The 13,672-nt window shown below is 36.6% G+C and overlaps 1 protein-coding gene across 2 annotated transcripts in view; it reads left to right on the plus strand.

Moving 5' to 3' along the window:
* The window catches only part of LOC108673734 (carbonic anhydrase-like), a 31,672-nt gene extending 18,878 nt beyond the window's left edge, over positions 1 to 12,794 (plus strand). Inside the window, exons 3-13 of one of the 2 annotated variants that reach the window (XM_018161605.2) lie at positions 327 to 405; positions 1,524 to 1,589; positions 1,832 to 1,897; positions 2,146 to 2,211; positions 2,470 to 2,529; positions 2,931 to 3,095; positions 5,441 to 5,579; positions 6,819 to 6,991; positions 7,858 to 8,018; positions 9,508 to 9,594; positions 11,377 to 12,794. In XM_018161605.2, the coding sequence (XP_018017094.1) occupies positions 357 to 405; positions 1,524 to 1,589; positions 1,832 to 1,897; positions 2,146 to 2,211; positions 2,470 to 2,529; positions 2,931 to 3,095; positions 5,441 to 5,579; positions 6,819 to 6,991; positions 7,858 to 8,018; positions 9,508 to 9,594; positions 11,377 to 11,400 (1,056 nt within the window). In that variant the 5' untranslated portion in view covers positions 327 to 356 and the 3' untranslated portion in view covers positions 11,401 to 12,794. The remainder of the gene's footprint in view (positions 1 to 326; positions 406 to 1,523; positions 1,590 to 1,831; positions 1,898 to 2,145; positions 2,212 to 2,469; positions 2,530 to 2,930; positions 3,096 to 5,440; positions 5,580 to 6,818; positions 6,992 to 7,857; positions 8,019 to 9,507; positions 9,595 to 11,376) is intronic. The other variant, XM_018161614.2, reaches the window with a different exon arrangement.
* Positions 12,795 to 13,672: the final 878 nt, after the last annotated feature.

A 13,672-nucleotide genomic window follows, 5' to 3' on the forward strand; every position in this document is an offset into this window, starting at 1 on the left:
ATCACCTGCGTCTCACCATCAACATATGCTCCGAACATGCAGCATTTTCATCACATTCCCAAACATCCATTCCCTACACCATATTTCCGCACCAAGTATCACACAATGATCACTTGCAGCACATATTAATACTTACATCCCACACCACACAGTAATCCACATCACCACACTTTAACCCTTAATTTGCATCACACATTCATCGATTCCACCACACTTACATCTCACACACCGCACTTCCTTCCTTGCACCTCATTTCCGCCACCGGCACCACACAATATTTATCCCTTGCTGCAATACTTATGTTGCTGCTTCCAATATTCGTACAGTCGCGTGAAGACGAGCAGCGAGTGAAGAAGATGCGGGTATTGGTCCTGGCGAGCGTGTTGGCTGCGAGCGCTGCTCATCGTACGTACTTATGGAGGGGAGCATATAAGTTGAAAAATTTCTTCATTCACGAACAGATCATTGTTAAACTTGGTAAACATGTATAAAATGGAAATCTAAGACTTTCTTTCTTGTAAATTTTTCGAAAAAGATGGGCATAATAGGGGGGTGCTATGAAAATTCAGCTCCTCATTCAGTTAATGTGCTGCAACATCATGAGACATATCATTCAATTCGTGAAGGCCATATCTAGCGATCATCCGATAACTTTTTCCAATTTGTCTGTTTTATTTTCTGTGCTTTTGCTGATTTTTTCAACTTTAGCCCTCCCCCATTTTTCAATGTATAATCCAAACAAAAAGAAATCGGAAAAAGTGACCGGTTGATCGTTAGATCAGGTCTTTACGAATCGAATTGTGATTCTCTCAATGCTGTAGCTTGAAAATCATAGGAGATAGATTTTAAAATGAAAATTCTAAGTTTTCTGGAAAGCCAAAAAAACTGAAATTTGTGATCATTGAAGACATAGGTTTTATATATCCACTCTTCGACGGCTGTCGTGAACGAACAAATGATTGCACAAACATGGCTTTGGGCTCTTTAAGTGCGTAGGTAGTTCTTGGACCTCTGAAATGAGCCTAAAAAGCGGAAAAGTCTTAATTTTCGATTTTTGACGTACATGCTCCCCTTAAATAACAAGTAGGCTCTTCGATCAAAATGTATCATGTAAGTGATGAGTACATTTTAATTTAATATGAACCATTTATTTATCAAGTTTTCGGCATAAACGCTTGCTTGATAATGAACTTCAGTTGAATTTTACTGGGAAAACCTTTATTTTGAAGTTAGTTGACGATATTAGAACTGATGCTTAAGTGTTAATTCGACAATACTAACACTAATTCATTCTATTATTCCCATAATAGAATGAATTAGTGAGAAAATTAAAAAGCGTATTATAAAGCGTATTATTTGGAATTGACTGTTCGTCGATTGCTTAAACTTGAGTTATACAATTTTCATGTGTATCTAATGTTCATGTGTATCTAATGTGTAAATGTTCATAATATACGAGTATGTCATCCATAACATTGTATAACATAATTATGAGACAATTGCTTCATGTGATTAATTCCCAGCAGGAGCATGGAAGCCACCAACGCGGTACTCTCACTACAACAGGTCCCCATACTTTGGAGCAGCAGGTAAAATTCTTAGTGGCTTACGTTCTGAAATAAAGAATTAAATTGAGTAGAACTTGCAGCTGTGAACTTGTAGAATGATCGATCAAGTTTACCGCAAGACGATGAAATCAAAACACTTGTTTAGATGCCATTTATCTTCCAAACGTCATGCTCAAATAAGTAATAATGCCAAGAATAATGTATGCACAAAATAAAAGTAGACCAGAATAATATGCTTTAAATATCCTATGCATTAACTACAGCAGGAGCTTGGCAATCCCCCGCCGGGTACTCTGAATACAACCCAGCGCCTTATTTTGGAGGAGCAGGTAAAATTATTAGTGGATTACGTTCTGAAATGAAGCATTTATTTCAGTAGCACTTGCAGCTGTAAACTTGTTGGATAATTGATCTCATTTACCGCTAAAGGCGGCAAAATCAGACAATGGTTCATGTGCCATTTACCTTCTAAACGTCATTCTAATATAAATAATACTGACAAGAATAAGATATAAATATTATAAACATAGACAAGAATGATAAATGTTCTTCACCCCATGCTGTGCTTTATTTATAGGAGGAGCTTGGCAATCCCCCGCCGGATACTCTGAATACAACCTCGCGCCTTACTTTGGCAACGCAGGTGAAATTTGAAATATCTTGAGCACAAAATAACAATTCGTCAGTAGCGTTTGCAGTTGTGGAGACAACGTTTGTCGCCCATTGAAAGACAAAACCAGACACTTGCTAGAATGATATTATGTTGGTAAACATCAGTCCTCTCTTGATAATACGTACGTGCGGCGTACAGCAGCATTACTTATAAAAAAGATTATAAATAACACTATTTTGAGTGAGAATTTTATTATGCGTTTAGTGCTCTACACTTTGTTTCCAACAGGAACTTGGCAGCCATACAAAGAGAATTTTGAGTTCGACCGATCGCCTTTGTTTGAAAGAGGTAATGGTTTTCTAGAATCTCGCTCGTTTAATTTATGTTCTAATTGCCCGAAATATAGTGTCTTTCCACTTATAAGCTTGAATTTCAGCCTCTGATATATAGATGAGTCTATACGAATTTTTTTAGATGAGTTTATATGAGTTTTTCATCTATCTCCTGCATCTAACAAGTCATGTTATGAGTGTAAGCACACCTCGGCTTGTCAGAAGCTGTGTATAACTTAATTTCAATGAGTTTCAATAATTTCTTCAATGAGTTTAATTTTTTTGCTACAATTATACACAATCAACATGCTATATTATCTGTTTTTAATTATAGTGTTTAACATTTTGCAATTCAATTTGATTTCAAATTTTAAATCAATCCTCAATCTCCATCACTTAGTCGAACTTTTTCCTCAGAGTTTGATCCCTTCGCGGCGGAGTTCCCCTCCTGCCGAGGCTCCCGCCAGTCCCCCATTAACTTAGACCCGTCCTCCTCTCCCGCGAGGGAGTTTGAGCCTTTCTTCTTCCTTCGATATCAACAAATTCCTGACGCCGAAAGCATCACGAACACTGGACATTCAGGTCACTACTAATATATATTTATATCATTAGAATACCGAAACTTTGCTGAAAAGTTTGTGACAGTATATATATTGTGGTGTTTAGCATAAAGAATTTAAGCGCAAAGAAAGTATTAACAAAATTTCCACTCTTTTATTAGCGAAAACGTTTCGGAGTCCAGCTCCATCGTCCATTCAAAAACCGCGAACGCAAGTACAAACAATTAGTAAACTAAAATTCACTTTGAAGATATTAAAACCTATAACGAAAAATTGAAACAAAAGCAAGCAAATAAAAATGAAGTAAGCATGAGGAGACAAACCTATCTATTTACAATTTCGAAGGGATAAGATATGAAGGCGGCATTTAAGCAAGGGTTCTGTTTAAAAATATACCGGCATTCCAAAATTTGTAGTTCAAAAACACCTTTTGCGGAGACTAAAACTCTAAGATCGCTATCGAACACCGCGGGACGTTGCGCTGCTCCGCAGGAACGCCTACAGCTGAATAAGGGGGATGCGCAAGCAGGTTTCCTGTTCTATAATTCCTCCCTTTGTGCTCCGCCAGCCTAGAATAAAAATTGCGTGATGTCATATCGGCATACGCTGATGCGCACTGCGCGCAACAATACTGATAATCTAGGGACTATCGCACAGGAACAGGGAAAGTATCGTTATTCTGGAAAATAGAGCTCATTCTAAAATTATCCGTCAACAAAAAATAAATTTTCAGTCGTCGATTTATGTGTCAATATCTTCAATGTGAATTTAGTTTACTAATTGTTTGTCTCTGTGATCTAGGTTTTTGAACTGACTATGGAACTGGACTTTCGTTTATAAAGAAATTGTGAAATTTTGTGATATTTTCTTTGCATTTAAATTTTTGTCTGAGGCCTTTTCCAGCAATCGAGTGATCTTAATACATAAAAATTAAAAATTTACGTCATTGTGACACAATTGACCCTGTTCATATGTCATTACTTTATTTGATTCGTCATAAACGTGCAAATCTTGACTGCTTATTAGTTATTATGTACGTGGAGAGTACCGTGTTCGATGAGACTACCGTGTTCAATAAGAGTATCGTGTTCGATAAGAGTACCGTGTTCGATAAGAGTACCGTGTTCGATAAGAGTACCGTGTTCGATTAGAGTACCGTGTTCGATAAGAGTACGTGTTCAATACGAGTACCCTGTTCAATATGAGTACCGTGTTCAATAAGAGTACCGTGTCCAATAAGAGTACCGTGTTCAATAGGAATACCGTATTCAATAAGAGTACCGTGTTCAATAAGAGTATCGTGTTCAATAAGAGTACCGTGTTCAATAAGAGTACCGTATTCAATAAGAGAGTACCGTGTCCAATTAGAGTACCGTGTCCAATAAGAGTACCGTGTTCAGCAAGTGTGTCGTGATCAATAAGAGTACCGTGTTCAATAAGAGTACCGTGTCCAATAAGAGTACCGTGTTCAATAAGAGTACCGTATTCAATAAGAGAGTACCGTGTCCAATAGAGTACCGTGTCCAATAAGAGTACCGTGTTCAGCAAGTGTGTCGTGATCAATAAGAGTACCGTGTTCAATAAGAGTACCGTGTCCAATAAGAGTACCGTGTTCAGCAAGTGTGTCGTGATCAATAAGAGTACCGTGTTAAATAAGTGTACCGTGTTCAGTAAGTGCACCGTGTTCTCGAGAAGAAGTTAATGATAGTCTGTTTATGTGGATAGAGTTACATTGAATCAATAATCCATTCGTGGACAGTTAGTAACTAAAAATATATTGAACTATAGAGTAGTGAGATTGAAACTTGTCTCTTGATCAGAATCATATTTTTTTAATTGAGTGAAATTTAGAAGTGCAGTTCATTTTATACTTCATTTATTTTAATTATTTGTTATACGAAAAACATTGAAGTTTTCCATGCTTGAAAGTTTTACCCATTTTATGACGTATTAATAAAGGCTACATAGATGTTATTAATTCAGATCAGTTAATTCACATCGAATCTTAAAACGCTACAAATCTTAACTGACAATAATTTTAATCAATGAAAACTTCAGCTGATAAATGCTCAACTCAAATACGTATATGTTTATCATCATATTCTTTACAAGCCCATAAAAAAATTTTCCAGTTTCTAAATAATTCAAGAACAGGGAGAAGTGAACCAGATTAACAAAGCAACTGTACAATTCAAGTCGCTAAGAAAGAATACATTAGAACGTTTTCCTCATTACATCCGTTCGAGCCATGTCACAGTGAAGGGATTCGAATATTTGTGCACCGAAAGATAATTTTCCGCCAACCCCTTTGTAAATTGAATGAAACTCTCACTACATTATGATCATATTTTTTCTTTAATGAGGCAGTGGAAGTAAAACTCATCAGTAGAAACCTGCCGGAAGTGTCAGGAGGCAACTTGGGTGCGACTTACAAGTTTGACCAATACCACCTCCACTGGGGAGCGGAAGACTCCAGGGGCTCGGAGCACACCATTGACAATTTCAGGTATTGGGCTTTAAATATTCCGGAATAGTTGTATATTTTTAAATAGAAGCTTTGTCTTAGTAACATGTACAGTTCTTCTCATCCTATTGCAATTATAAATCGGCAGGTTTTATGTTCCGCTGTCGTTTAATCGTTTTTCTAATCTTTTCAGTCTATAGTCAGATTTTTTATTGCATGCGGTAATTCTTAAAAATTTCTTTTCTTTTATATTACTGGCACGATAATATGCATTATATCTTACCTCATGAACTGATAATTTACGCTTAAAGTATGTTTACTGTTTTAACTTAACTGTGAGACCTGCTGGTGATTGTTGGTGATTGACGTTAAATAATAGTTAATTAATTAATAATTAATCGCTGCTATATTATCGAGTAATATGTATTAAATATTTTTGTGGAGTAAGTTATTACTAACTAAAGATCGTCCATGAAGCCGGAAGGGTCCGGAAGCCACACCTCTTAGTCCATTGCGTTCGTCTAGTAGTTACGCGTACAACACTTAGGGAACCGTTGCCGTACTAGTACGCGGTAGCTCTTCACTTCACTTTGCTAAACGAACACACCATCAAGTTTGCAAGAAATTTGCCACAGAAAGTTTCTTTGCAATTTTACTCAGTACTATTCATTCCATCATATATATCGTTGTGATTAATCACATTATTTATGAGACTTAAATGCAAATTCCATTTGTGACCGGAAATAGCGTGATGCTTGCCCGCTTAATATTTGCCACTTGTTAACTCGCATAGTAATTTCCGACAGATGTATGTAGATGAATAATTATTTGATTATATGCGTACAATTTATGACCAGAGAGTGCATTTGAATTTTCATGAACTTGAGATGAAGCTGCTTGTTTATAATACTCAATGTCGCAGTTGTTAGTCCAATTCCTCCAATGTAGTTCAAATAATGAAGAAGTCTACAACCTTCTTTGAAGCAAAATTTATAAACTACACCGGCCTCAAGGAGAGCTCCCGCTTTTTTGCAGGGCCCATTGTTGCGCATAGTCCGGAGTTTGGCGTTGTGGTCAAAAGTGTCACCAAGCTTTTTGAATTCATCAATGATCTTGAGATGAAGTTGCTTGTTTGTGTTGTGAATAATTATTTTTATACGCCAACAGCAGCTCAAAAAAATCTTCATAGCAACAAAAATTTGCCTTCTCGCTTACGGCCAGAATGCATCGCTCAAAGACATTAGTACATTTATTCTTGTTCGTAACTCCATCTTGTGCAAGGTTCCCCATGGAGCTTCACTTGGTGCACCACAATACAAAGTACGCCAGCTTTAATGCTTCCTTGGAACACCGCGACGGCGTGGCGGTGCTGGGTGTGCTGTTCGTCATCTCTGAATTGGACAACCCGTTGCTGCAACCTCTGATCGATCACCTCATGTCCATCACTGAAGCTGGTGGGTCAACGAAAATTCGTTCTCTTCTCAGTTGCCAAGGAATTAATCACATATTAATGATTATTTTCAGGTAATTGTCAATAGATTGAAAAAATTTGATTATTTTGTGTGGGAGTAGGTCCTGCTGCGGTGGAGGCAACTCCATGAAAATTGTAGCAGCGGCTGCTGACTTTCGGCGCTGTGGGCATAAGCACTTAATTTCATATAGGCTACAGTACCCTGCAGCATGCTAGCTCCTCTACCTAAGATCTTACAAAACCTACTGAGTTTGGATTATGACATGCAACATGAACTTCCAATATCCTCTATGATACATAACAATAAATGTATATACCGTAATTATATCAGTTAAATTCAGAAAAAGGTCACTAAAAACTGGCCACAAGTCTCACAATATTAGAACTTTATTGAATTAAAGAATGCGGGTTACTATGTACCTTACATGCACAAAATGCTAAAGATACATTTCTAAAAAAGTAACATACAGAAAACCCCGGATAAAATTTGAATTCTTTATCTCAAAAGTTGGTAAGAACAATCGCGTACTCCTGTGCTTTCCCCAAAATCCTCAATCCTCGTACACATCAATTGGACGATATATTGCAGTCGAACATATTGAGGCATTCATTTCGCTGACGAGATGATAAAACGAAATAACAATTTTTCATATATTACATTGTAACTATTATCAAGATCTTCAAATCCTCTTCTACTTTTTTATTCTAATATCTGAGGAAGATAACGCGGCATCATCTGATTACCACGCCGTCACAAGTTTGTGAAGTAATTCATCGCACAAGCACGAAAATTCTCCGCCACAATATCAGTTGAATCAATAAACTATAACTGTTGTGTCATTTGCGCAGGGCAAGAGGACATTGCAGTCGATCTTTACCCACTGGCGTCGTTATTGCCTCGGGATCTGTCCCGCTTCTACCGCTACCACGGATCCCTCACGACTCCCATGTGCAATGAAGTCGTCACGTGGACCATCTTCGACGATTATGTTCCGGTGTCCGATGCACAGGTAGTGTAAATGGGCGGGTAGCTAGAGGTCAGCATAGCCCAAGTCCACAGTGCGATTCATATACCTTCCCGAGCGTAACGCAGCCGGGCATCTTCACGGCTTTTGACACAATGCGCCCACCACAACAGCGCCGTTCGGTCACAGGCCGGGGCGCATACAGGCCGGAGCACAACTGGCCGGGGCGCAATAGGCCCTACCGCAACAGCTACTCCTAACGTAACGTAACCTAACCTAACCTGCGCCGCCTGTTGCGGTAGGGCCTGTTGCGCTCCGGCCAGTTTCGCTGCGGCGCTGTGGAACAGTGGCTGTGTTGTGCAAAGCGGATTTACTGTTAGCCGGAGTTACCCACAGCTCATTGGTCTGAGGCTATGCTGGCGTTAGGTTAGGCAGCTCATTGGACATAGTTCAGTTGGCGAACTGAATTTTGTGTTAAGAATTGACGATGGAGCTGGATTCCGAAGCGTTTTTTCCTTCCGGAGATATGATGAATTTTTGTGCTATTGGCTTTGCTTTTAAATTCCTGGTTAACCTGAGATTTAAAGCAAACAAGTGATTTAATACTTCAATTGCACGCGGTTGGTAAATTTTGTGGAAATTTTAAATTTAATTTTTTGAACTAATTTTAATTAATGTAAATAAAATATAGTATTTGTCCGCTGTTTAAAAATTACGCACGATTTCACCTTCTCATTGTGAAATGTCTAATTTAGGGACTATTCCTTTGCGCACGCGAATAGTTCTTAGGCATTTCCAGGGCTTGGAATTGAACAAACTCACTTTTTCGAGTATATAATAAATATTTGTTCTTCATATTTTTCACCAAATGAAATTCTTCACACACTCTACTGTTAGCATTTAACTGAAATGAAAGCGCCTAATTTATCCAAGTGAGGTACCTTTCTTGATCTTGTCCTTGCCGCGAACAATAGAGTGCATCTTTTAATATGCCAACGGAAACATGTACAGTAAACCATACGGTATAATCTTAATCTTATATAAGAAGGCATGTCAGCTATGCAGCGTCTCATGAACTGCCTTCTTTTCTTTCACTGTTTTACATTCATTCAGAATGAAACATTACGTGTTCCTCCAATCCTTCTAATTATTTTATATTCCTGCTTTCATCTACTTATCCGATTTTTTGCGAATGCTCATTATTTTCATTGAAATATTAATATCAATAACATTTCCACTTAACCGCTTTGACACTCAATTAACTAATGAAGAATTGATAATTTAATATTAACAAAAAGGCAAGTTATTATCAACGCAAACGCGTATCTATCCTTATCAACCAATCTTGTTGTATAAATTACTTAAAATTGGATGCGCTAAGTAATGTTACAAATATTCAAAATAAAAAATAAAGTAATTTAGAAGATCAATTTGAATATGTTTAATACAGACAAATGTACTTGGAGGAGCATAAAAATGCACGTATTCGCAATGAGTACGGACTGAACGTGGATGAACATTTTACGTTTTACAGATGGCGAGACTAAGAAGCCTGATGGACACCGAGGGTGACCCTCTCCTTAACAACTTTAGGCCCAACCAGCTTCTCAACGGCAGGACGGTGAGTTTATGACACCTACTATTGCATCAATATACATCGAGGAATGAATGGTGTTATATACAGACGATAAGCTTTTGTGTTTCAACGTTGATTTAATCAAAGTCATTTTCCTGGGTGAGTACAATTGAATTACAATTTGTCGTTGATGATGAACAACTCGCAGAAGACTACATTTTCGAAAAATGTCTCATGACATTGAACAATATTTATTGCGTGAGTAATTAATAATGCATCATTTAAAATCCTGTAGGCTAACTACACCACGATAATAACTTTTCTACAAGTTTCGTGTAAAAAATTACAATTAAAGAAGAATATAATCGTGGAGAGAAACTCCAGATACCAGGACACTACAATTCCTATAAGCCATGGTGAAGATATGAACATGGCAAAACAATAAAAATTAATTCACAGAGTAAAGTCATGAATCGAGACAAAAATAATGTTCTAAATTTGAAAATTATAGTCTGGACAACGCGAAACGTTAGTAGACAGATGGATATAATATATAATTACGGATCAGGCAATAAGTCCAGCAGCTATCTCAATCAATCGTCAGCTATAGAAAGATCGGGTTCCAAAGGCCGGATCCCTTGTGAATCAAGTCACGAAAAGTTCAAGAATCGGCAACAGGCCATGGGCCGATTTCTTCAACGCCGACACTTCTATTCTATTCTATTCTATATAAGACATGGTTAGAAGACCATGGGTTAAAGTCGTTATGGAAAAGTATCTTAGTTGTCAGATTTTGTTTTAAACTTCTTACAAGTCAAGTTCAAGCGAGCCTCTGCTCAATAAAAAGATTAGCTTTCTTTGTAACAGCAAAATTAGGTGGACGTTTATGATTCGCGTTACCAGCTACTGGTTGCCACTCGCTAATTGCCCCTTGAGTGGCTAGTATCCATCTACACGAGATCACGTACCTGATAACTAGTGGCGGTTAGTACTTGCCAGGTCAAGTGGCTCCTACAACTGGCCCCGGTGTAAACGCACCTTTATTATGCGCCGGTCAGTTATAAGAGTTTGGGAGGCCAATTTACTCTCATTTCCAATTTACTCTCACTCATTTGCAAGCTGAAAAATGGACATTAGGGATATCCTTCCACGTAATTAGGTGCTTGAAATGTTGGTAAAAGACGATTTGTTTCTGGCAAAAATTTGTTTAAAATAAAAAAAAAAATTTCGTTTAAAAAATTTGAATTTAAAAAATTTTATCTTGTGTTCTTATTTTATTCGAAACGTCGCGTCTCGTCTCGGTATTGTTCGGATTTCCTCAGGAAGTCGAAAAATTGACAAAATTTTCATCGTTCATTGGGACAAAGCTTCTTGTCCCTTTCGAATGAAAAGTTCCAAACGTAGGAGCCTATATATAGTGGCCTCTGCACAGCTCGATTGGCTTGTTCACATGCAAAAATGCGTAATAGTCTAATTCTTCCTCTATTTATTCGGGTCGTTTTCCAGACATCAATTAATCGTTTGACTTACTTCGATGGAAAATGTATTCAAGTTTAAGCGTTTAGCTCGCACCCAATGCGATAAGAATTGAAGCCTATTGTCTTAAATGTTACCCTCTGCTTAAAATTAAAACCTAGATTATTGCTAAACTAGAATTGGCGATGAATACGCATTAGAACTAGCGAATTAATTTGTGAACATGGTCTATAAATAATTTGTTTCAAGGTCAAGGTTTTGCATCGAGGAAAGGTAATTACTTATTCCTCAGACGCTGATGCACAGAAATCTTGACCGGATCTTATGATCGTAACCGGATTTTTTTTTCAGGTGTACCGCTCCTTCTTGTATTGAGTCACTCAACCGCGCTACTCGTCATAGTGGAAGTAGAACGATTTCCTCCACTCAATTACACTCCACGAATTGTATATTATCCATTTTTAATGAAATAATTGAATACAATTTTTTTTACCCGTCTTGAGTTCATTTTTATTTTTAATGATGACAGGAGAAATCACAAAAAAAGTTCAAGCGTTGAACAGTTCATATTATTGTTAAGGTTTGAGGTAAGACTTTTTTTATCATTGCCGGATTTTAAATAGAAACTAATAATTTATATTATATGAACTAGCATGTTCGCAATTAATGATTTATCCGTAATGTATAATATAATTTGATTTTGAAGGCATCCAATTCATGGCCCTTTCAACACTTCAACAAATTATTTCAACAAATATTATGATCTTAGAAGTATTTTCATTATAAGAATACGTAAGCAAGATTTAGCTGATTGGCTTATGGTGAAAAGAAAGCAAATAAAGAAGGCCTGAAATTCCAATATTCCTCTCAGAATCATTTCCGTGTTGTGTTTATGATTATGAATGGGGTTGATTAGGATCGAATTAAAATGACTTGCCTGTTAAAACAAGTGAGAAAGTCTATTCATGAGCGGTATCTATTAAGGTGAATTTCATGGTCAAAAAGTAGTCTTGTCAAGTTATTAAATTTTCATTTTACTACGGATTGAGTTGCACGAGCATACGCCTTGATTTACTCGGGAAGTCAACCCGAGCTGAAGTTTAATGAGACAAATCGCCTTCCTCTTGGCTGCGAAAATTGTCATTTAGAATTTGTCTGACGTCGATATCATCGCTGTTAATTTTATATGATCAGGAAAATACCGTGAGCAAGCAAATTTATAGACTTCAAATATTTGCATTGTTTCTTGTTATCACAAAACATGTTATCGATTTGAAAATTATAGAATTTAAAGTTTGTCAGATCATACTCTCTTATTATGACGTAGGTTATCACATATAAGAGGGTAATTTCGTCCCTGTTTGCTAAATTTAACATTTAATAAGTTTGGCCAAATTTAATGCTGTCAATGAATTTTCAAAAATTCAATGCAATTTATTTTATGTCTTGTCAGCAAATTATTTCACTGCGCGCAAATGGTGAACATAATATCAAGCTCAGATTTCATCCTACGAGAAGCCATGTACGTTACGAGTGAACTGAAGTCATTTAAATCCTTCTTTTGCAAAATAAGAAATACGATGAGATAAATAATACCAGAAATGTAAGTGACTTTCCTAAAATAAATGATAGATTATAGGTAGGATTGCGAAAGAATGATTCAAGGAATTATTACTCTTGGCATAAAGTTTATTTATTGTTTCTCGTAAGTTTCTGATTTTTAAATTATACAATATCATATACCAATAATACAAAGTGATTTCATTACATTTGAAAGTCTACGCCCAGTTTTTAAATAGTTATTTGCCAACTCTCGGGTTGTCCTCACACACCATCATCAGCACCACTCATCTGAAGGCGCCAAATAATGAAGTATTTACACAAGTTCAATACTATTAACGAAATATCCAGAAGCCAAAAAAAAAAAATAATAAATTTTAGCAGCATTAACTTTTAAATTTAGCCTATGCATTTTAATCTCCCAACTATATTTGATGTGACTGTTTTACCCTAAAATGCACCAGCAATTTAGGTTAATATAGAAGTCATTCATAGAGTATATGCTTTTTTATAAGCTATGTAGTTGAATAATCGTTTCACTTACTTTCCGATTCCATGTTTAGTTAAACGCAAATTGCTTAACCAATACAAGCGAATCCCAAAAATAATATTCAGTTTAAATTGGATGCAACGTGAATCTAATTTCAGCTACGATGCAGAAGAAATAGGTTGCTCAATCTGATATGCAAATATTAAAATAATTAGATTACATATGCAACCAATTTCTTGAACTAAATTTTGAACAATTTAGTAAAATACCAGCACACTAAAAGTGAACATTATTAGGTTCCATATATTTTCAGGCCCATTAAATGAAATAGAATCAAGAGAGTGTGTTAGAAGATATAGAAGTAACGTATTTTTCGCTTATGAAAAAAAATCAATCAATCAGGTTTGCGTAAATTTTTCGCACATGTTGTTTACGCGGTTGCTTATCAGGAAGCTTGAAATAAAACATAAATATTCCTTCAGTAACTATTAAAATAAAGAACCAAATAATGTATTATAGCGATTCTGCCTCTAACCTGGTCCCAACCTAGGTCTTTGCCCCTAACCTTGAAATTAAAAGTTTGCGGCAAAAATGAAC

This window comes from Hyalella azteca, unplaced genomic scaffold (genome assembly GCF_000764305.2).
Source record: "Hyalella azteca isolate HAZT.00-mixed unplaced genomic scaffold, Hazt_2.0.2 contig7536, whole genome shotgun sequence".
Lineage (NCBI taxonomy): Eukaryota > Metazoa > Arthropoda > Malacostraca > Amphipoda > Hyalellidae > Hyalella > Hyalella azteca.